This window comes from Lemur catta, chromosome 4 (assembly GCF_020740605.2).
Source record: "Lemur catta isolate mLemCat1 chromosome 4, mLemCat1.pri, whole genome shotgun sequence".
Lineage (NCBI taxonomy): Eukaryota > Metazoa > Chordata > Mammalia > Primates > Lemuridae > Lemur > Lemur catta.
The window spans coordinates 106,465,474-106,490,018 of NC_059131.1; the positions used below are offsets into that span (position 1 = coordinate 106,465,474).

Here is a 24,545-nt window from a genome sequence, read left to right on the forward strand (position 1 = left end):
CTAGTCCTAGCTATTTGGTTGCTAGATATATAATTAAAACCAAACTTATCTAAAGCTACAATCAATCCTCCTGAAACAATATCCTCACTTCCTTATTTATGTTAATGTTACCATTCTTCTTCCAGTCACCCAAGTTTAAAAATACTGCCGTCTTTGACTTCTTCCTGTCCATTTGCAACAGACATCCTGTAAGGGCAGACCTCATTTTTAACATCTGTCCCCTTTCAGTTCTTGTTGCTTCCATCCAAGTTTCAAATGTACCTGACACATTGTAGAATTTTCTAACTGGTTTCCCTGTTGATAGTGTCTTCCCTCACGAATCCATTTCTCACCACTGCCCAGTTTTTTAAAGGTATACCTCTAAATCCTCACCTTGAGAACCTCATCTTCACCCAAATAAAGGAAATACTTCTTGATCATTCAGTAAGAGTTTCATTCAAGATCCTAGTCTGCTGGTTTTTGTTTTATTTTTTTTTCTTTTTTGGGACACAATCAGCTGGATATTCTGCTGGTTTTTAAATCTTTTAAGTCAAAGTCTATGCCATTTCTTCGTTTATGTTTTATTTAAATTCAGTAAATATTTGAATGCTATGTGCCATACAGGTTGTTAGGGATACAGTGGGCCCTGCTCTGATGGATTTTGTGGACTCTTTTTGTGTTCTGTTCTGCATACAGAACAAATATTTGTTGAATTTACATAAATACAGGATTTTAAAGAACATTTATGTTTGCTTTTTATGAGGTTGGAGAAGAGGTATAGACTATCTGGTGTATTTCTGGAATTCAAGTCAAACTTAGTAAAAGTAAATCTCAGATCTTTTCTAATCCAGGTAAATAATTAACTAATATTTTCTGCCATCAAATGTTTTTCAGTGTTAGTGGAGTATAAATGTTAGTGGAATTCTACTAGTATTCAAGTTTTTTAAATGAGCCAAATTCTGATAGAAGATCTAATTTGACAAAGTTTTAAAAGTATTCCAGAATTACTAAACTTTGGAGGGCTCTGTAAGATCACATGATACAACTCATTCTTTTTATAGTTCAGGAAAAACCTAAGGAGGTGAGTGCTGCTGGGACGGTATAGTAAAATAAGTTCTTGATGGTTTTTATGCAATATATATTACTTAAAACCATAAGAATAGATTAAAATAGATGAATCCTAAACAGTGTTACCTAAAAAAATTTTATGTGAAGAAAGGTTGGTATGATTATTATCAATATAAGCTAGTTAGTTACCAAAGAGCTGTGATTTAAATTGTTGAATGAAGCTGTAGGTTTAAAATCCATAGTGTTGAAGTGAGCTCATCTGCAGTCTGTCTTAACGACATTTCAGTGTTCCTACTGTAATACTGAATAGTGTCATCTTTTAAATTCACAGACTAACATTTGAGCAGATTTGAATCACAAATTGCATGTGGGTCCCTTAATTACATTTTGAAAAATGTATTCATAGTTGACACTTATATTATCTGTTTTAAATAATGTGTGAGCCTTTGTATCTCAAATTTAACTCGAACTAAAACAAGGTTATGAAAATGAAAGAAAGGTACAGAATATAAGTTTATAATCCGTCTGAAGAAAGCATGATGTCAGTTTGAAAAGACATCTGCTATTTAGCCATTGGATTTCAAAGTAAGAGAATTTTATGCCTTAAGAATGAAATAGAAAAAATAAATTCTTTAAAATACCATATTGTGAATTTTCTCTTAAGTTGAAAAGATATTGAAAACATTGTTACCAGAGGTAATTGTTTTTGTTTTTTAAAAAAATATTAGGTTCTTTTTTTTTTTTTTTTTTCAGTTACATAATCTGACATTTCAGTTCCTGGCCCCTAGGTTTGTAATTTATTTTATAATTTAAAAAACATACAGTATAAGTATATACTTTTTATTACTGCTCTTACAATTGTTGGACTCGTTTATTCATTAGAGAAATGTTTGTGGAGCACCTACCATCTCCCAGGTACTATTCTGAGTGCTGGGATTACAGGGATGAACCAAAACAAAGCTCTACTGGAGCTTACTTTGTAGTGAGGATAAAGACAATAAGCAAATTAAACATCTAACATGCCAGGCGGTGGTAAGTTCTGTGAAAAAATTAAGAGGTCCAGGAGATAGAGAATGATGAAAGATCTAATTTACATAGAGTAGTCAGTGAAGACCATTTTGATAATTTAACAGTGTAATGATTTTTAATAAGTATTGGTCTTTCGTAAATAATTGCCCCAGAAAGTAATTCTCATCAGAGCTGGATAAGTTTTTGGGGGAAACAATTTTATATTGTTTGACAAAAGTTGATGGAGCAGAAGAAAAAGTGCTATTTAAATGCTGAATTTTGTGCCGGGAAAGCATTAATGCTTAAGCTTACTACATATTTTTCATGAAGAAAATATCAGAAATATGAGAACTCCTACAAACCAAGAAGATAGACAACTTAATAGAAAAAACCAGCAAGAGACCTAAACAACCCTTTCACAGAGGATACCCAAATGACAATAAACATGAAAAGTTACTCGACCACATTAATAATTAAGAAAATGTAAAGGAAAACCAAATGGGATACCACTTTACATTCATTAAAATGACTGAAATTAAGAGGGCAATACAAGTGTTAGCTGGGATGTGTAGTACTAGGAATTCTCATATGCTGCTTATAGGAGTATAAGTTGGCAACAGCAATCACAGATGAACACCTGTATAGCTTATGATCTAGCAGTTTTACTTCTGGATACATACAAACAACTGTAGTGCATATACATATGCACCAAATAACATGTGCAAATATGTTTATAGAAGCATTATTTGCAAAAATCAAAAAGTAGAAACAACTCATATGTCTGTCAGCACTAGAATGGATTTGGATAGTCACATATTTATGCAATGGAATACTATATAGCCATAAAAACCAACCATCAGTTGCTATAACAGATTAACTTCAAAACAATGCTGAACAAAAGAATACGTTTATATGAAGTTCAAAAGCAGATAAAATTAATTTATGCTAAGAATAGTGGCTACCTTTGGGAAGAGGCATGAGGAAGACTTCTTTTTGTTGTTGTTTTTTAGTTTTTATTTTTTGGGGGGGGGGGTTTGTTTGTTTTGAGACAGGGTCTTGCTCTGTCACCCAGGCTGGAGTTCAGTGGCGAGATCATAGCTCATTGCAACCTTGAACACCTGGCCTCAGGTGATCCTCCTGCCTCAGCCTCCTGAATAGCTAGGACTACAGGCACATGCCATTATGCCTGGCTAATTTAAAACATTTTTTTATAGAAATAGGGTCTCACTATGTTGCCCAGGCTGATCTCAAACTCCTTGACTTCAAGCAATCCTCCCACCTTGGCTTCCAAACTACTGGGATTATAGGTGTGAGAGACCACACCAGGCATGAGGAAGACTTCTTCAGTGCTGGTAATTGTTCTGTTTCTGGACTTGGGTTGGAGATTACATGGTTGGCTTCACACTGTGATGATTCACTGAGCTCTCCACTTGTGATGTGCATACTTTCCTGGTGTGTGTCAGACTTTTTTTTTTTAAGTTTCTTAAAAGCACAGGCTTTAGTTGCTATCCATGTGGAAAATAGATTTTAAAAAATTCCAAAACATGACAAAGAGTTAGTATCTATAATATACAAAGAGCTTCCACTTGGTGATAAGGAAAAGACAAATAGCCCAAGAGAAAAATAGTCAAATAATACAAGTAGGTAGCTCAGAAAACTAGAAGACAAAATGGCCAATAAACCTATGAAAATATGCTCAATAGTCCTCTGAAGTTAAAAGAATTGTAATATTCATTGTTAACTTGGGCCTATGAAAATAAATGAGAAGGATACAATCACTTTACCTTTGAAAATGTGAAAGTAAACTATTCAAATTTATAATATACAGACCATCAACTCAGAAATTCCACTTCTGGGAATAAATTCCGTAGACATACAAACTTCACAAGGATGTTTATCACAATGTTATTTTAATTGCGAAAAACAAACCTGATATCAACCCAAATGCCTAAGGAGACAGTTTAATAAATTGTTTTACAATATTGAAATATGTAACTGTTGAAAAGATTATTGGTTTATATTTCCATGTGTTTATAAAATTAGACAAAGAAAAGCAAAATGCCAAAACGATGAATACAATATGATCTCTCTTGGAACACTAACAAAAACTCCTGTATATGTGTATATACGTTTGTGTATAATTTTATAAACATACAGAAAGGTGTGACAGGCTGCTGTCAACATTGAATACCTGGGGAGAACAAGGGGAAGAGGATTGAAAAAGTAAAGGTATCGCCAGGCCATGGTGGCTCACGCCTGTAATCCTAGCACTCTGGGAGGCCGAGGCGGGCGGATTGTTTGAGCTTGGGAGTTTGAGACCAGCCTGAGCAAGAGCGAGACCCCGTCTCTACTAAAAAATAAGAAAGAAATTAGCTGGACAACTAAAAATATATACAGAAAAAATTAGCCGGGCATGGTGGCGCATGCCTGTAGTCCCAGCTACTCGGGAGGCTGAGGCAGGAGGATCCCCTTAAGCCCAGGAGTTTGAGGTTGCTGTGAGCTAGGCTGACACCACGGCACTCTAGCCTGGGCAACAGAGTGAGACTGTCTCAAAAAAAAAAAAAGAGAAAGAAAGAAAAAGTAAAGCTATCAGTGAAAAAGTGTAGGATATGAGTCCACTGCTACAAAGGGTGTTTTGTTTTCGTATATATATGCATATGTATGTATGCATGTAACTAAACCTGTGATTGACGGTGGTTAAATGCTGCTACTTGGCCTTTGCCAACCCCTAGATCTTTAAAATTAGGGAGCCTGTTTTAATAGCTCATCTCCCACCTGCATCGCTAGCCTACTCAGAACAGCTGCTACGTTAAACAGATATATAGTCAACAAATGTCTCAATATCTCAGCAGACAGGGTCTTTGGGCCCCTTGGGAGTAGAGGCGTGATTTAACACTTCAACATTCACATCTCCTTTAGTCTTTAGATTTCTTCTTATAGAGAATTATGTTGAGAAATGTCTGACATCTCAGGGGGCTTTAATGAAGGCCACTGTTGCTTTCAGGCTTCAGTCAACCAAACAACAAAGCAATTAAAATCACTTCTAGCTGTCGGATAGCACATACTGTACGTAGAATCTCTGGTGAGTGTTCTCACATTGATCGATTGAATCCAACTTAAAATTTTATTCATATAAAATTATATTTATTAAAATTTATTCTTTTGTAATAGTTACTTTTTCATCTGTCTTATAAGTTTAAAACTTTTATTAATAAAAGCAAGATCTGTTTGTGACTCATCTATCTCTGTGGTACATATAAATATTTGGTAAATACTGATGTGAATAAAAACAGCAATGTCAAGATCCTCATGAGATACTGCAGTGACTGTTTTCCACTCTGTGTCTGTACCGTGCATTGCAAGACGTTTGCTGTCGCTGGCCCTGCCCACTCAGTGCCTCTTGTACCCTGTGGTCATTATAACAGCTAAAATCTACACCTTCTCCCTCCAAAATTCCAGAAGCCTTTGGGGGCAGTGGGGTTGGTGCTATCCTTGTTGAGAACCATGGGACTAGGGTAATTAAAGAAGTATTTATAAGGATGGTAGTGCCTAAACTAAACCTTGAAGGATGAGGAGGATTTTAAAACCAGAGAAATTGGGGCACAAACAGTGTTATGAAAGAGGGAGCAACGTAATGTAGACCATCCTGACTGATGAAGTGGTGTGTCTAATGTTGGACAGGTACAGCAAAGGGTGTTCGTCGGCAGGAGGCGAAAAGTGAGGGAAAGTGTCATTTCATTCTAATGCATCCTGCCTACTACTGCCAGAGTAATTTTCTGAAACATTGTCCTGTTCAACAGTCCACTTAATAATGCCATTGCTGTGTGCACAAGGCATTTTATCTCATCGTAGTCATCTAACTTTAGCTACTCCTTAAAATTAATTAGGTAAGGCTGGCTGGCTGATCAAACTGATAGTTCCCCCTCCTTCCTTGTCAATATGCTCACTGAATGCTTTTATTAATATCTTTCTTACTTTATATAAATCTATCATCATTCTGCCTAAACAACTTCTTATACTATTCTTAGGAGCCACCTCCCTAATGAACCTGGCCCATACCACTCCACCCCATCCTGATAGCTCTTTTCTCTTTCTTATAGTTTTTATGGTTTTTCCCATATAATTTAGCACAAAAGTGTATGTAGCTTTTTGTGTTTCTCAGTCTTGCTTCTCTGAATAATTTTTATTCTCCGAAAGAGCTGTGTGAGCTTAAGATATATGCCTCATAATATTTTTGTAAGCTACCAAAGCAGCTCTTTTTGTTGTTTGCATTGTTTTTTTGGTCAGTCAATACAGACATTGCCTTTTGTGTGAAATTATTTGATCAGTAGATATTGAGCATCCTGAAAACTCAAATTCTTCATGTGTAAATCACAAAATTTTAATAGTACAGTATTATAATGTTTCTTATTTTAACTTATTAAATATTTTTTCTTTTTTTCAATAAGTAGATTTAATTATTTTGGGGATTAGGTACCAAGATACATATATTCCTGTGTCCCCCACAATGCCTAGTAGAGTACATTGCTCACAATAACTGCTACTAAGTATTTTAAAATTTGATTGATTTTTAACTGCTTTATCAATTTGCCTTACTGCAACCATGTTAGACCATTGTTTTGTTTTGCTAACAACAAAGAGTACAATTAGGGTACTTGTACACCCATAGTCCAATCCCAGTCCTTGGTAGCTTCCTTGAGCCACACTTTCCTTTTCCTAAGTAGTGTCATAGAAATTTGGATATTATACTAAATGGAAGCAGCCCAATTCTAATTATAGAGCAATATTGGCTTCAGGTTATTTGAAAAAGAGTAAGTACTGTCATATTTAGATCCTTTGTAGTTTCAAACTTTTTATTCTTCTCATTATCCTTTCTTCAGATGAATTCTTACCTGGGAGCTTACTATATTACTTAGATACATTCTTTTTCTGAAGGGGGAAGGCAGAGGTAAAAGGCAACAATCTGGAGCCCCACCTTTGCACCCCTGCTTCTTCCTCATTCCCTATCCAAACAGCACAGCTTAAATACCACTATAACTCATCTAATTGAAAAATGCTTTTTAAAAAACTTATTTTGTGAAACCTCATTTAGGAACTTAGTTTAAAAATAGAAACATCTTGGTTTTAAAGTGGATTTTAAGTACAAAGGAAAACGCTCTGGAATACGTTTCTTGTTTCAGCAATAAAAGAGTTAATTGTACTAAGCAGTAGAGACTGAGATACCACTATGGGATAGTGCTTTCTGTCTCTGTCATTTGTGGTTTAAGAAAAGGGGGTGGTGTTCTGCATTTGAAAGGACTTTAATGAATGCTGTCAGTGTTTGTGAGACCTAATGGTCAGTGTGGGAAAGGAAAGCCGGGAAAGTGGGCTAGCTGCTTCAGGATAGGTGGAGGAGAGTTTGCTCTGATTGAACGGAATGTTCCACCGTGTTTCTTTCATCTTTATTCATTATCCTTTGTTCTTTAAAATTTAATATATTGGCATAAAAGTAAATGTAGAGATATATATGAATGTGATTTATTTGCCTTTAAATCTTTTTGTTGTGCACAGCAGGGCATATACTTCTCTTGTCTTGGTTGGATGCACAAATCTGTGTGCAGTGCTTTTTGCCCGTTGCCTAGACGATCACTTGGTTTCTCTGAGGATGTCTGGTTCTCGTAAAGAGTTTGATGTGAAACAGATTTTGAAAATCAGATGGAGGTGGTTTGGCCATCAAGCATCATCTCCTAATTCTACAGTTGACAGCCAGCAGGGAGAATTTTGGAAGCGAGGACAGACTGGAGCAAACGGTGGGAGAAAGTTTTTAGATCCATGTAGCCTACAATTGCCTTTGGCTTCAATTGGTTACCGAAGGTCCAGCCAACTGGATTTTCAGAGTTCACCTTCTTGGCCAATGGCATCCACCTCTGAAGTCCCTGCATTTGAGTTTACAGCAGAAGACTGTGGCAGTGCACACTGGCTGGATAGACCAGAAGTGGACGATGGCACTAGTGAAGAAGAAAATGAATCTGATTCCAGTTCATGCAGGTGGATTATTTTCTTACTGTTAGAAAAGGGGCGTGGGGTATGTTCTCTATAATGTTATAATTTAGTATTATTTAAAATCTATGATTTTAAATCTACGTATATCACCATATATACAGGTATGTAATATCTTGGTATGAACATGTGATACTTTTGCTAGGATTTTAAAAACTGTTCTAATATTCTATAAAATTACAAGGACAATAGCATTCATTTTGAAATACCTTGTGTTCCATATACAGATCTGACTCTGCTTTGAAAATAATATATAGTGGCAATTTTATGCATCATTGCCTTGCAGTTTCCTTCATTCATTTACCTTCTGTATTCATAGCAAAACTGTGGGAGGTGTTTCTATAGTATAAAATTTCATGTGACATTTTAGTTTACAACAGATTATTGAGTCATTTTTTAATTTTATGAAAATGAAAGATTTTACAAAGAGATTCACATTGTAGTTGCCAATTTTTTGACACCATTGTAGTTGTCAATAATATTTTTCTTATGGTTATTTCTCTTTGTCTTATCTATGTTGCAGCTCTCCAGACTAATACAGAGAATACTAAGTAACATGTCTCTTTCTAAGATGACAGCTCTAATTCCTATTACCTTCACTTTCACTGAAATTTGTGTTATTTAGGGAAATGAAAGACATTGTTTCAGGAGAGTTTAAGGGAATGTAGAGGGGCTAGATGTGGTCAACTGGTGAAAAGGGGGCAAGAAGAAGGAGAAATGAGTTAAAAGAAGGAAAATTTAAAAAATGGTAATTTCATAATGACTTTATCAGTCTTTATCCTTGGAACCTGGCTTGGTCTTTGAAATGGATTTTTTTATTAATCAGCTTAAACTACAATAACATATTATGTAACAAGTTAGAACATGAAAGTCATCTTTCTGATTCATCTTCACTTGCAAATATTTCTAAATATTTAAAGGCACAAATAGCTTATCATTTGTCTGGTTTGATTACTGTATTTTTCTTTTAAAATTTCTGTGCAGGTTTCACACTTGTAATTTGTAAGGTGGTTAATGATGTAGGCATCGTATGGATTGAGACAAAATGAATTCATATATTCAAGTATCTCTTACTTGAGGACATTTACCACCTTCTAACCTTCAGAACATGGAATTCTGAACTCTGGTATTGGAATGATAAAAAATATAGACCAGTCATCTGTAATCATTTGTGTAACGGACAGAGGGGAATATCTTTATATAGCTAAATAGTGTATTTAATTAAAAAATTTTTAAATTAGTTCATGACTTGGCACTATCTTAAGGGAATAGGAGCTCCTAGTAATTTTAATATGGAGAATGATTGAGCTAATGTGGTTTCATTGTTTTGTATTTTCTTTGGAGATTGGTTGCCATAAAGAGAATAATTTATATAGTAAAAGGTTCATGGTTTAACATTTTTGAGGAAAACCAAAAATTTGAAAATCAATACAATATTTCAAGAATATTTTAACAAAATTAGAACAAATAAAACATTTACTTATCAACATAACTAACATACAAAACTCTTAACTTGTATCTACTACCTGGAGAGATTATAATGTAAGCATAAAATTCTGATACAGGTATAATCTTGGAAAGATCACATACACATTGGTCACTATAATTTACCTCCTTACAACAAAGGTAGTTTGTGTAAGTATTCACTCCTGAAATAAAATTAATCCATTCTTTAATATGCATACTAAAAATGTTATCTTGGTGGGATATTCATTATAAAAGAAAAAGATATCTTTTTTTTGACTGAGAGATTGCTATACACATTCTTCAAGAATATAAAATTGACATTTTTTATTTATAGGAGATAGAAAATAAAATGATATTTTTAAAAATCTAAAATAGATATGGTTTTAAAAATGCTAATGAAGAAGACTCATCAAAATAAGATGGGAGTTGACAGTTTACATCTTCAGTAACCAAACTATTCCTAAAATATTATTTCAAAAATAAAATGCACTGTAAGAAAATATCTGATTTTTAGATATGAGGGGAAATATATCAAAGCCATTTAATATTCCTGGTGGCTTGAAACTTTAATCTTAACATCTTATTACAAAAAAGGAAAGAAACAAACATTATAGATTAGAAACGCCCTTTTGTGTGTTTACATTTACTTCTCCATTTTTTTCTAGATTAAATATATCTAATTCTTACATCTTCCTTCAGTCCTCTGGCTGAGTCTGTGACCTTTATCATAAGCATACATTTATTTGCTCTCAGCTTTTCGATTAAGTGAGCGGTCAGACTTCTCTAAATGGCTGCCCTTCTTCTGTAAGCAAGTCAGAGCCTGTCACCATTAATGTCAAGTTACACTGACATTCATCAAAATTTTGTATATAACTTGGGAACACCTCTTTTTCCTAGATAACATTTGCAAATAATGAAATATATAGTAAGCATTTTGAGCATACTATAGATTGATATTTTAAAATATTAGAGACATAATGGAAAAATACACACGCTATACTAATTTCTTATTTAAATAGTCATAATATTTACATAGATCTCAGAACTTAAACTGAAAATTTGAGTTATTAGAAAAAAACAGCTGAGGGTTTTACATGCTCAGAATCACATCAGCCACAGTGGATCTGGACAATTTAAAGCAGAAATTAAGATGCAGCATATGTTGGTAACATGTTTTATCAATTGTATCCTAGCATGGAGAGATGTCTGCCTGAGCTGGAGACTTCTGGGAATTTCTGCTGCCACCCACCTAAGTGATTTAAGAGTTTCCCACTTTTTAACTTTGATCGTGGGTCTGTAGCCTAGCCACCTTTTCTCCATGACAGCCGTTTAAGTCATTACTTTGGTATTAAAATACAAACTTTGTTTTCATATACCATGAGGAATTTTAGACCTAAAGTAACAGAGTTGTCACCTTTTATGTGAGCAATAGGTTCCTAAGACCTTAACTCAGGATGAATTTTTGCCAGGGCTAGCGAGGTTTATATGGTGGTCACCACTGTGACCATAGTACAAATGCAGTTTATACTTCCCTTGTTTTACCTACCTTGAAATTATGAAATTTTTGACATATTTTTAAATGAGGAAATTCCATTATTTCAAATTTTGTTTATAAAGGTAGAGTTTAATACTTCCTATATTGGACTATTTTTTAGTCATTTTGCGTAAAATTTTACTGCACGTTACAGACTGAATCTGTTCCAGGATTGCCAACTTAGGATGGTTTTACTTATAATTTTTCAACTTTACAATGATGTGAAAGTGATGTGTATATTCAGTTCTCCTTGACTTGCAATTGGGTTGTGTCCTGATAAACCCCCTGGTAAGTTGAAAACATCCTAAGTTGAAAGTGCATTTGCAGCTGAGGTCGGGCTTACGCAGCTATAACTCCATCACCAAGCGAGGAGCATCTGCACTGAGAAATGATCGTAGCTGTCACTCACTGGGTGCTTCCTGGGAGGCCTTGTCCTGAGCACTTCACTGTATTAACTCAGTCTTCACGACAGACTTTTGAGTTAGGTTGCTACTATTACAACCTAACCTAATTCTAATTCCTGGGACAAATGAGGTACAGAAAGACTAACTTGCTCAAGTTAGTAAGTAAAATAGCTACACTTCTAAAGAGAAACTATAATTTTTTTTAAGAACAGTTTTAGATTTACAGGAAAATTGCAAAGATGGTAGAGTGAGTTGTTATATACCCCACAGCCGGTTTCCCCTATTATTTATATCTTACATTAATGTGGTGTATTGATTATTATCAATGAACCAATGTTGATACATTATTGTTAATTAAAGCCCATACTTTATTCAGATTTTCTTAGTTTGTTACCTAATGTCCTTTTTCTGTTTCAGGATCCTATCCAAGATATCACATTACATTAAGTCATCATGTCTCCTTAGGCTCCTCTTGGCTATGACAGGTTTCTCAGACTTTCCTTGGTTTTGATGACCTTGGCAGTTTTGGGAGTACTGGTCAGGTATTTTGTAGAATGTCTTACTCAATTGTAATTTGTCTGATGTTTTTCTCATAATTAGACCGAGGTTATGGGTTTTGGGGAGGAATACCACAAAAATAAAGTGACATTTTCATCACATTGTCTCAAAGGTACATGCTATTAACCTGACTTATCACTGTTGATGTTGACCTTGATCACTTGGAAATAACTGTGTTTTGAACCCAAACAATTAAGATGTAGATTTCATGCTCTTAAGGAAACACTGTACTGTACTGCCTACATTTCAGTAGGAAGTTCTCTATGATTTTTATTTAATGACCAATTTCAACTGGATTAAAATATAGCTAATTATTCATTCTAAGCAGCTTCACCTTTTTTCCCCAGTTAGTTCTGCTCTCCTGGATCTTGAGAATGCCAAGCCTGGCTGGGGTACAAGTATGATCTCTTAGCCCAGCCACTACTACTTATCCACAGTCTTTCTGACCCATCTTACTGGTTGCTTGATACTCTGTGTTCCAGCTGCAGATATCCTGAACTCTTTTATTCCTGGGTCAGTTGATTGGCTACTCTTCAACTCATTCTGAAGGCAAAGATCCTCCTCCTCTCTCAGCAAGGGGTTATCTTCCTAACATCACATTTCCTCAAGGGCAGTCTTCTTTTTCTTGGCTTTCTTTATATTGTCTCTGGATCTCATTGGTTGATCCAGTCCATTAATTCTGGTTCAGTTTTAAATTAAAATCCTCTGCGTTTCCACATTAAAAAAAAATTATTTCCAGAGGTGGCAAAGAAGTTCAACTATAATGTACTTGTATCTTTGAAGGATATATTTCACTGTTCCCCCTCAAACTCACATCCCCACATTATATCATGGACTCCCTTGAGGCCCTGACATAAGCTATGTAACCTCTCCCCAGAAAACACTTGTGTGTGTATGTGTGTGTGTGTATTAAGTATCTCATATACAGTTCAAAGAGTTCATGAACCCTCTGAAGCCTATCTGTATGCTGTATCAATCACAGTTCTCAGTTTTAAGCAACTCAATTTTTTTTTTTTTTTTTTGAGACAGAGTCATGCTTTGTTGCCCATGCTTGAGTGCCATGGCATCATTCTAGCTCACAGCAACCTCAAACTCCTGGGCTCAAGTGATCCTCTTGCCTCAGCCTCCTGAGTAACTGGGACTACAGGCATGTGCCACCATGCCCGGCTAATTTTTTTTCTATCAGTAGAGATGGGGTCTCGCTCTTGCTCAGGCTGATGTCAAATTCCTAACCTCAAGCGATCCTCCTGCCTTTGCCTCCCAAAGTGCTACGATTACAGGCATGAGCCACTGCGCCCGGCCTAAGCAACTGAAGTTGACTGGATGATTTAAACAGAATGGGAATTTATTGAAATCATATTAGTTGCCAGAATTGCTGGGAAAGCTGAAGAGTCAGCTTATGAAAAGGATAGATAAGGCACCATAGTTGCACAATTGGCCTTTTTAATTCCAAATTTTTAAAGCAAAAGAGCCTATGTTTATGCCATTTATTGCTCACATTTTATTTGACTTGGATTCCACTTGGAACTGAATTAGTGAAGTTTTAAGTTTTTAAAGTCAAAAGTATTAGGCATGAAAACAATGGCATGCTCACACACCGCATAGACAAAGCTATACAATTTGATTGTTTAACTTTAGGAAGTATATTAATAGGGCATAGACTAAGATGATGTTAGCCTATGAATCTGATCACAGAGAGATTCAGAAACACAGTGATCAAATACGATCAAAGTTTATGTCTCTGTCACCTGACAGGTGGGCAAATGGCCCTGGGCATATAGGTAGCTCTGCTTCACAAGTTCATTCAGAGACCTAGGTTCCTTCCCTTGTGTCTCCATCCAGTAATGTGTTATCCTTTCTGCATGGTGTAGTTGCTCGCTCTACCTCCACATTCCAACCTGTGGGAAGGCCCAAAGAGAGGAAAGAGAGGACATTAAGCAAGTGACAAAAGTTGCACATATCAGTTCTGCCATGTTCCATTATTGAAAACTTAGTCACACGGGCACAATGAGTTACAAGAGAGGCTCAGAAATGTAGTCTCTACCTGGGTAGACATGTCTCCAGCTAAAACTGATTTATTGTGGGAGAAGTAAAGAGTGGTTTTGGGGTGACAATCAACAGGTTTGCAAGAAGTAAAGACAGCTGAATAGAACTCTTTAGCATTTTTTGGATCTCATTTTTTAAATGAGTTTTTTCCATAGTACATAATGTATTTTTTATCATAGAGCCACCAGAAAATAGAGATAAACAAAAATGGAAAAATAAAAGTCACTAATTACCTAGCCATGCTAAAACGACAACTGTTAATTTGGGGAAGTGCTCTTCTGGTACAGGTATTTCCTATACATGTATAGTAGTAATATGTGTTTTTAAAATAAAAATCTCAATCTCATTGTACATACTTTTTGTAGCCTGCTTTTTTATCCTAATATAAATTTTAAAATTAGGACTCTTTTGTTTGCAAAAGACAGAAGCCCTAAATCAAACTGACTTAAGCAAAAACTAGAAATTTTTGGTTCACATAAGTAAATAAAAAGTCCAAGGTTAGAGCCTAGCTTTAGACATGGCTGGATCTAGATATTCGAGTAATACCAATAATCTGTTTTTTTCCCTTTCTAAATTCTGTTTTCCTTTGTGAGGGTCTTATCTCAGGTAGACTCTCAGTGGGTAGCAGAAAGCCATTAGCAGTTCCTAGTTTCCATTTTATCAGCTTAGCAGGCTCAATGGAAAGAAAGTGACTTTTTCCAAAGTGCCAACAAACAAAGTGAAATTGACTCTGATTGGCCTTGTTAGGATGTGTGTGCACTCAAAGGAATGGTAATTGCCTGGAGATAGGATACTCTTATCGACCAGGCCTCAGTTGCTTGCTTAACTCTCCCCAACCCATGTGGGCTGAGGTGGAGAATGTGTGGCTTCCCAAAAGGTAGAGATACTATAAGAGGGAATCCTAGCTAGGCAAAAACAAGGTCAGCTTTCCATGTCATTAAATATTCTCCTATATCTTTTCAAAGGACTGCACCGTTCTTCCACGGATGAATATTTCTTTATTTAACCAATATTCTATTTCTAAAAAATTTAGATAGTTTCCAGTACTTTCATACTACAAGCAATCTGTGATAAATCGTCCCTGTAGCTGGACCTCTATACATACAGATGATTATTTCCTCTGGACAAAATCCCAGGAATGTACACATTTTCAGGGTTTTTGATTTGTATTCTCAAAGTCATTTCAGGAAGATTTCTGTTTTAATTCTCACCAGCATTATATAAGAGTGCCCGCTGGCCCTTCCCCTTCACACTGGTTATTATTTAAGTAATTCAATTCTTACACACAGCATTTAACTTTCTTCATCACAGATACTCTAGCCCCTATGCCAGGGGGAAAAACTATACATTCCCAAATCGAAATATATTTGTCTTGCAAAGGGGAGGGGTGAAGATATCCTTTTTCCTTAACTCTTAACCATTTCTCTTCAGACAGTTGCCTTGCCCTCTCCTCAAAGAGGACTAACTCCTTCCTCACCCAACTAAACTCTAAGATACATTTCAGATCTCACCTGCTACTTGTTGCCTTTCCAAACACTGGCCTTAACTAATCTCTCCCTTCTCTATGTTGCAATAGCAATTGCACTCCAATTGGGGGTGCACAAGGTGATTGATTGGAGTAACGGTTAAAAACATATATATTAGAACTTCTGTTTATATTCTGTCTTTTAAATCTCTATTTTTGTATTTTACACATAATAATTGTACAATGGTATCTGTTTATCTTTCATAAAGTAATAAATATCTGTATATGTGGGCACATGCTTAAAATCATACTGAAAAGGGTATGCATCAAAACATTTAGAGACTGCTAGCCTTTACTAAGCAATTTGTAGTTTGAATATATGTAAAAGATGCCGAAAGATTCATGAGATAGTAATTGCACTTTTGCAAAGGCATGACTTCTGAGTGCCACAAGCTATGACACAGGTGGCTAGGAGTAAATCACTCACCTAAAGAGTGAGCCAAACAGACCATTTAGAGTTCCAAAGCAGTTTTTTTCCTAATCAAAATCATATGAAGTATAATTCTCGTGAAGTAATTTTAAAAACTTGTTTTAAAATTACTCCATTAAGAAACCCTACTGCAAATTCTGGTGATAAAAGTAAAGAAATGTTAAGTAGTTAATAATAAGAAGGTACATTGGTTATGGTGCACGTTGTGTGAACACACATACATGTGAGCAAGCGTGTGAAATCGGGGGAATTACAAGGGTTAAACAGTATTGCTCTTCCATTTCTTCTAGTTATGAACTTGGCTTTCCAAATTCCAATCCCCTTCACTAAGGAATCTTCTTTCTTAGCATCCCCATAGTTTCTAACTGGTGCAATGCTGCGTATTAGTAGTTACCCTGTAAATGGTTGGTGACTTGATTCTGTATGATACTTGCTTCTTTTTTCTATGTTTAGGTATTTTTCTGACTTTCAAATTCATTACCTGCTGCAAAGAGAGACATAAGCTACAAATTAAATGTTTCCCTGTAGCCTTGGAATATTCAGCAATGTATAGTTCATTATAATGAAAGACTATTATAAAAGATTTGAATGATCTCATGTAATTCTTTGAGATAGGATTTGCTATCTCAGTAATACATAAATAAAACTAAGCAGAGGTGTTAGATGTATTTCCTCTGCTATTAAGTAAAAGATGAAGAAGACATCAGAGGGAAATATATTTTAAATGCTCTAGAAATGGCCTATTCCCAGATGCCTGTATTGGTTAGGCTGTCTACTGGGTTTACTAAAGGACATTTTAAATGGAAAGTATGAAATTTAGTTGCAAAAATTAATAATTCTGGGGGTCATTTAAAAAAAAATCAACCAAATGACATTGTATAAAGACAAAAGGCTGAGATTGCAGGCCTTCCCATTGGCCAGTGGCCACTGAAAGGCAGGGTTCTACTAACAGTAGCTTACCTTGATCGTGCACTTTCTCTCTGCTAGGGCTATGCACACATTATTTCATTTAATAATCCTCCCATGAGGGATCCCCTAAATGGAAATACTATAGATTACTTATTCCTGTTTTGCTGTTGAAGAAGGTAAGGCTTAGAAAAGTTAAATGACTTGTCCAGAATGATACACAGTGAGTGACAGAGTGGGAGTTGAACCCAGGTCCAGGTCTGTAGGACTCTGTGCTACTCCAGTGCAGGACTCCAGCACTGTGTGATAGAGTTTTCTGCGCTAGTCCAACTAGTATAGAACATTTGAAATATGACTAGTCCAACTAAAGAACTGAATTTTAAATTTCATTTAATTAAAACAGTCTCATGGGGTTAGTGGCTACTGTATTGGACAGCACAGCTCTGGAAACTTCACTCACCAATACCTCTCCAATTCAGTCCTCCAAACTAAAGTAAGTAACAGGAAAAGAAAGAGTTAAGGAAGTAATAATATTGTCAATTACACAGAGGCAGAGTATTAAAAGCAGTTTAATTAGCCAGGGATCTCTGTCCCATGGAAACCTAAGAACTCTTGCTCTCTTATACCTAGCTAAGTAGCAGTCACACAGCAGTGGGCTTTGGTCTGAGATCCTTAATTCTAATGTTTTTTTCCTGTTGAATTGTCCTTATTCACATTCTGCCATCACTCTCCCTTCATACCCTGAGTCCTTGGTGCTCACTGATGCCTTAGTGTAAAGATGAACAAGAGTTCCCATTTATGGATGATTTTACCAAGTCTGAATACCTTCTGATCCTGGCTTTTCAACCAGCTGCCTAATGTGTCTTTGTTGGTCACTTTGGTCATTTGGGGCCTCAAATTTTCTGCAAAATAAAGAAGTTGAGTTAAATTACTGGATAGATACCTTCTAGACATAAAAACTCTGTATATGACTGCTTTAATGCCTAAGGTCCGATAGCTGTATGGATGTGCAGTAAATTCTTTTGCTTTAAAGTAAATTCTTGTGTATGTACAGTGTGCCTAGTGTTTTAAACAAAAAGAAAAACAAGAATTGGTAGAAAGCTTTGCAGTTCTTCAAGTCTATTGAGTATTGCTGTTCCTTCCTCTTTCATGCTGCTTTTGTGAATGAGGGCCATGCTTTTCAGTAGGATACAAATCAGAAGCTTGTGCACTCCTTTTAATCCTTCATAAGGAGCAGTAGAAGTGATTACCCAGAAAGCTCAGTCAGTTAATTGTCACATTAAAATAACATGTTCGTTTAACATGTGATGGCAGTGAGGACCTGAAAGCAAATAAAGAACTTTCAAATGTTATTTTAGAAGCATTTTCTGTCAATGTGTATGCATACAGTAGGCCTTCCACATCTGCAGATTCAACCAACTGCAGATCAAAAATATTTCAAAAATAAATAACAAAAGCAATATAATAAAAAATACAAATAAAAAACAGTACAGTAAAACAGTTATTTACATAGCATTTACATTGTGTTAGGTCTTATAAGTAATCTAAAGATGATTTAAAGTACATGGGAGGACGTGTATAGGTTATATGCAAATACTGTACTATGTCATTTTATGTAAAGGACTTAAGCATCCATGGATTTTGGTATCCACAGGGATCCTGGAACCCATCCCTTGAGAATACCTAGGGACGACCATATAAACAATTTTTTTTCTTTTTTTGGTAGAGAGGGCTTGCTATGTTGCCCAGGCTGGTCTCGAACTCCTGGCCTTGTGATCCTTCTGCCTCAGCTTCCGAAAGTGCTGGGATTACAGGCATGAGCCACTATGCCTAGCTGTTGAAACAATTTTGATGTTTTACTTTTATGCTCATTTTGAAAATAACAAATTCCATTGAGTTCTAATAGTTCATTTAAAATAGTTTATTCAAAGAAATTCAGTTTACATATATTTGAAGTGAAGTATCTATTGTGTAAATCAATGTTTTGAACTGTAAGTCCATCACATGCTCATTTTTGTAATGTATCTCTCTCTTGACTGAAGTATACACCAGTGGTCTTCAGCCTGTGATATATGTTAGGATCACCTATAGGTCTTTTAAAAAATACAGTGCTCAATGGTATGATCTCACTTATACTGTATTTGAAATCTGAAAAAAAGTCACACTCTTTGAAGTAGAAAGTAGAGTGGTGCTTACCAAAGACCGAAGGTAGGGGGTGGACAGAGAGAGAGATGTGGATCGGTAGGTACGGTTACACAGGAGGAATAAGTTTTCGTGTACTATTGCACGGTGTCTGTGGTTAACAATGTATGTATCCAAATAGCTAAAAGAGAGTCTTAAATGAGAAATGAGAAATATTTGAGGTGATAGATATGCTAATTAGCCTAATTTGGGTAGTCCACAATGTGTACAAGTATCAAAACATCACATTGCACCCTCTAAATATATACAATTATTTGTCAATTAAAAATAACTTTTTCCTTTTTAAAAATTTTTAATGGATTTAGGGTGTACAAGTTGAATTCTGTTACATGTATCTATTGTAGTGTGCTAAAAATAAAAATTATTTTGGCTGGGCACGGTGGCTCACGCCTGTAATCCTAGCAATCTGGGAGGCCGAGGCGAGCAGATCATTTGAGCTCAGGAGTTCGAGACCAGCCTGAGCAAGAGTGAGACCCTGTCTCTACTAAAAATAGAAAGAAATTATATGGACAACTAAAAATATGTACAGAAAAAATTAGCCAGGCATGGTGGCGCATGCCTGTAGTCCCAGCTACTCAGGAGGCTGAGGGAGGAGGATCGTTTGAGCCCAGGAGTTTGAGGTTGCTGTGAGCTAGGCTGACGCCATGGCACTCACTCTAGCCTGGGCAACACAGTGAAACTGTGTCTCAAAAAAAAAAAAAAAAAATTATTTTAAAAATACGATGTTCAAGCCTCACCTCAGATCTAGTGAATCAGTCTCAGGGAATGAGGCCCTGACCAGAGGTGCCGAAATGCTTCCTAGGTTGTCCTGGTTTGTTTTATGGTCTGAACCAAAGTACCTTGAAAGTTCTTGACAAGAAAAGAGGTGGCCTACCTATTGGGCTTATACCAGCATCAAAAGTAACCTGTAGTAACAATGTAAAACAAATTTAACATGGATTAGCATTTATGTTTAGATGATGGCAATTCATCACTCAAAAACATTCAATTAACTCACTAGTCATTAATGATAATTTAATATGAAGTATTAAAAATGTGATGTAAAATATAGGAACCTAAGAAAGAAGTATTTGATTTATTTACCTTACCTTGTTCTTTGAAAGACTTTATGGCTTATAAAAGTTAGACATTGTAATTTTCTCTCATCCCTAGATCACTAATGCTCTTATAATCATTTGTCAGTATTTTGACAGTGTAAATCTTCACTTTATTGAAAAATGTTTTTTTCACCATTAGTTTTTGGCTTATGTTATGCTTTCTCCTAGATTTTAAAATAGTTTGGAATTCTCATTTATTTATATAAATAACATATAAAATTACACATTACTCAATACATTTTTATAATAATGACCTTAAATGTGAAGTTGAGTATATTATACTGAATTCTCCAAGTCATTACACCAGTAATATTCATAGTGTACAGCACCTACATTCACTTCTGTTGTCATTATTGACAAGTATCTTCCAAGAGCATTTAGTTAGTGCCCCTATTTGTATGACACTGAGAATGCATGGGACTGGGATGATTGAAGTCGGAATAAAACAGATGAATTTCAGTTCCATGTGAGTGTTCTTGCTTGAGTGATCTTTTACGTATTTTACTTCTTTCTTCATCTGAGTCCTCAGTCTTCTCCATTCAACCTGTAGATGGGGAAAGAGAGTGTGGGAAAGCCATACCTGTTCTTAGCCACTTTAACTAAGGTGAGCTGTATAATATCACATTCCATGGTAAGATCACACCTAATTGCAAGAGTAGCTGGGAAGTGTAGTTTAGCTATAGTCTCAGGGCATAAGGAGAAGGGGTTTTGGTAAACACACAGCAGTCTCTACAATAGCCCTATCTCTGCCATGAACCGCCTCTATGACTCCCGGCAAGGCATTTAATCTCCTTGATATCAGATCCCTTTACTTTAAGAGATCCAATGACTTTTTCTTTTTTGATAAGGTTATTAGATAGTTATATTAAGAAGATTCTCTTAAAATATAGTGAGGCTTGATTCAACAGACATTTGTCAGAATCACAATATCCTTAAAAGAAGATGTGATGACAAATGAGAACTAAATTGTGGCACAGTCAGTGGTTTTGTAGTTAATTGCATAACCAATGGATGTTGATTACTTTATCTAAGTGATCCTGGAGAGGCGATTGGGGGTTGGGGGTGGGGAGGGGTATGGACTCTGGAGTTCATTCTTAGTACTAACCTTTTTACTTTTTCACAATTTCCATCAGTAAATCAGATGAAAACAGAACTCATACACTTCATGTTATAAGCTGGAAATTTCCAATAATTTTTTAGATACCTGGATTAGGCTATTAAGTTGATTTAACCTGTAATAAAAGTTATAGGTTACCTAGACTTTTGAGAACTGGCCAGAGAATTAAAAAAAATATTTATAACACTTTTTATGACAATCTATTTTACAAATGAACTGTGGAACATAGCCCATTTTTTAAGTAAATGATGGCTTGGATGTATATCTCTAAAATAGTTTAATTGCCTTCCTGCCTTCAAAGATGAGAATAGAATGAAACGGCATATACCCCATCCCATCAAGAATTACACCAAACCCTTCCCTTTTTATTCATAGAATGATCTCTTATGCCCTTAAATATGTTAGGAGATATGGTTATCAATATGAATATAGCTGGGCTCTTTTTCAGCAGAGATGTTGGGTTTAACAGGGAAACGACCTCAAAAACAGGTACTACAAAGAATATGTGTAGCTATTAACTAACAGAAGTTATATTCACTTGCAGTGTTCACAAGACACATGTATGACTTGAACCATAATTGGTTTTAAAAGACAAAAATGATGAATGTTATATGTAAATATTGATTTGGTAGCATTGATTTCTTCTATTACATTTGAAGGCTTTAATAGGACGTAATAGGAAAGATCTTTTTAAAGCGATAGGGATAATTCAAAATGTATGTTTTCTTTCTTTTCAGGACTTCCAATAGTAGCCAGACATTGTCATCCTGCCATACTATGGAGCCATGTTCATCAGATGAATTTTTCCAAGCCCTTAATCATGCTGAGCAAACATTTAAAAAAATGGAAAACTATTTGAGACATAAACAGTTGTGTGATGTAATTTTAGTTGCTGGTGATCGAAGAATTCCAGCTCACAGGTAGCTGTTTTCAACATGTCTATGTGTATGAAATAGTTCTTTGATAATTTAGTTACGTATGTTGAGATAACTTACTGTAATTTATTATGTTTGGGGGAAGGGGTATATTTCATGGGATTTCCACCAAAAAACAGTGCATCTGAAATTATTTCACATTAAATAAACCTAAAAGGTCAATTTTCCCTCTGTAGAAGCACAAAAACAAAACACCTGAGCCTCAGGTAAGTCAGTATTGTTTGGTATAGATTTTAGCTACCACAAGCAGCTTTCATACCATGTTCTACCTAGTAAATACTAGGGTATGTTGAAGCAAAAAAGGCTGGTGAAATGGAGTAGCAAAAAGTCTTAAGAATTTTGAAATAGCCACATCTATCCCAACTTCTGTTTGCTGATCTCCAGGAAGTATAAAAAGCAGTGCTGGGGAAAAAAAGCCTTTGTCACAAATGATGTGTTATTTCTTGAAGTAAGAAAAAGAAAAGAGCTTCTTAATAAAGAATAATTCATTTTCTTCTGATAATTCTATATTCAATTGTTCATTGTTAATCACCACTGTGATTCTCAAAGGTTTTTTTATGCCCTTCAAAACTAATTAACACTCATCCCAAAGATTTTTTTTTTTTTTTAAACCCTCCAAAGTGTGAGTAAAATCATCAAGAATGGGCTTGGTCTTACTGTTTTCAGTGACTCAGTTAGCATACATTTATTGAGATACTGCTATATACTGTGATCCAAAGTCCATGTTATGAGCATGGGTTTGTTAGAAAAGATATTTCAACCTGAATTTCATAGAGGCATCTCAAACTCTGTATTTCCAAAACTGAACTCATTACCTTACCTGCCATCACCATCTCTCTTAGATCACTAATGCAAAAGCCTCCTGACTGGTCTCCCTGCATCTACTCTTCGCCTACATTCTGTTTTTAACACAGAGACCTGAGTGATCCTTTAAAAAGGAACTCAGATTCAGTCGCTCCTCTGATCAAACTCTCCAGTGACACCTCGTGTCACTGTGTGCGAAAACCAAAGTATGTGCAGCAGCCGGTACGATCAGCCTGGCATTCTGTCCTAGAGAACAGAACAGCTCTCCTTGCTCACTCTGCAGAAGCCACCCACTTTCTCTTGTAGTTCCTAGTATGTGCCAGGCATGCTGCCCTTGCATTTGGGCTTCTGCACCAGCTACTCCTGCCCCAAAGCTATTCCCAGATAGCTGCATGACTAAACAAACCTTGCATCTCCTTCAAATCTTTGCCCAAATGTCACCTTCCAAAGAGACAACCTGCTTAAACTCACCACCCTTTCCCCATTTGCCTTTACCCTACTTTTTCCCCCATAGCACTTACCACCTTTTATTTACTACAGAATTTACTTCTACTGTTCACTCTTTGTCTTCCTACCCTCTAAATGTAAAACTCCATGAGAGAAGGGGCCTTTTGTCTGCTTTGTACCCTGATATATCTCAAGTGTCTGGAACAGTGCCAGCACTTACTGGGCACATGTCAGTATTTGCTCAGTGAATGAATATGTGAATGAGTGAATAAATAGACAATTCTCCGAAGAAGGAATCTGAATGGCCAGTAAACACTTGAAAAAATTCACTAACAATCAGATGAATAAAAATTAAAACAATGAGATACTATTTAACACTGCAGATGGCCCAAAATTTTAACATCTGACACTATTGTGAGGGTCTAAATTAGTACAGGACTTTGGAGAGCAATTTGGCAAATCTATGACTGAGCAATGCTATTCCTGGGAGGGGAGGAGAATGGAATTAGAGAAGGACACAAAGGGAGCTTCATTGTTATCTGTATTATAATTTTTATTTCTTTAAAAAATGAATAAAGTAAATCTACATAAGTATGCTGACATGGAAATATCTTCAAGGTATTATCAAGTGAACACATGTATGTTTCAAATATATATATATTATAACTTAAATTTATTTTTATGTGACTATCAAAAATCTGAAGAGACATGATACATATTATAGCAAAATATTGTAGTTTTAGGGTGCTATAACAAATATATAATAAAATACAAAAATAATATAATAATAAAAATTATCATAAAGTTAAAAATAACTTGCTGAAACAATCTCAAATGTCTCTCATGTATTTACTACTCCTATGATTAAATTTTTTAAAAATACCTTAGGTTATTTTCAAAAATGATAAACAGAAAATAACCTTTATATTTTTTCCTTTTTGTATATAGTTGATTTAATGCTATGGGCTTGTAGCTTGTC

General features: G+C 35.6%; 1 protein-coding gene across 3 annotated transcripts in view; it reads left to right on the top strand.

Annotated features, from left to right (window-relative positions):
- KLHL5 (kelch like family member 5) overlaps positions 1 to 24,545 on the top strand; it is a 70,034-nt gene that overhangs the window by 10,139 nt on the left and 35,350 nt on the right. The window contains exons 1-2 of one of the 3 annotated variants that reach the window (XM_045550531.1): positions 7,275 to 8,082; positions 22,118 to 22,300. In XM_045550531.1, the coding sequence (XP_045406487.1) occupies positions 7,562 to 8,082; positions 22,118 to 22,300 (704 nt within the window). In that variant the 5' untranslated portion in view covers positions 7,275 to 7,561. Of the gene's footprint in view, positions 1 to 7,274; positions 8,083 to 11,871; positions 12,042 to 22,117; positions 22,301 to 24,545 lie in introns of those variants that run through there. The other 2 variants (XM_045550533.1, XM_045550534.1) reach the window with 2 other exon arrangements.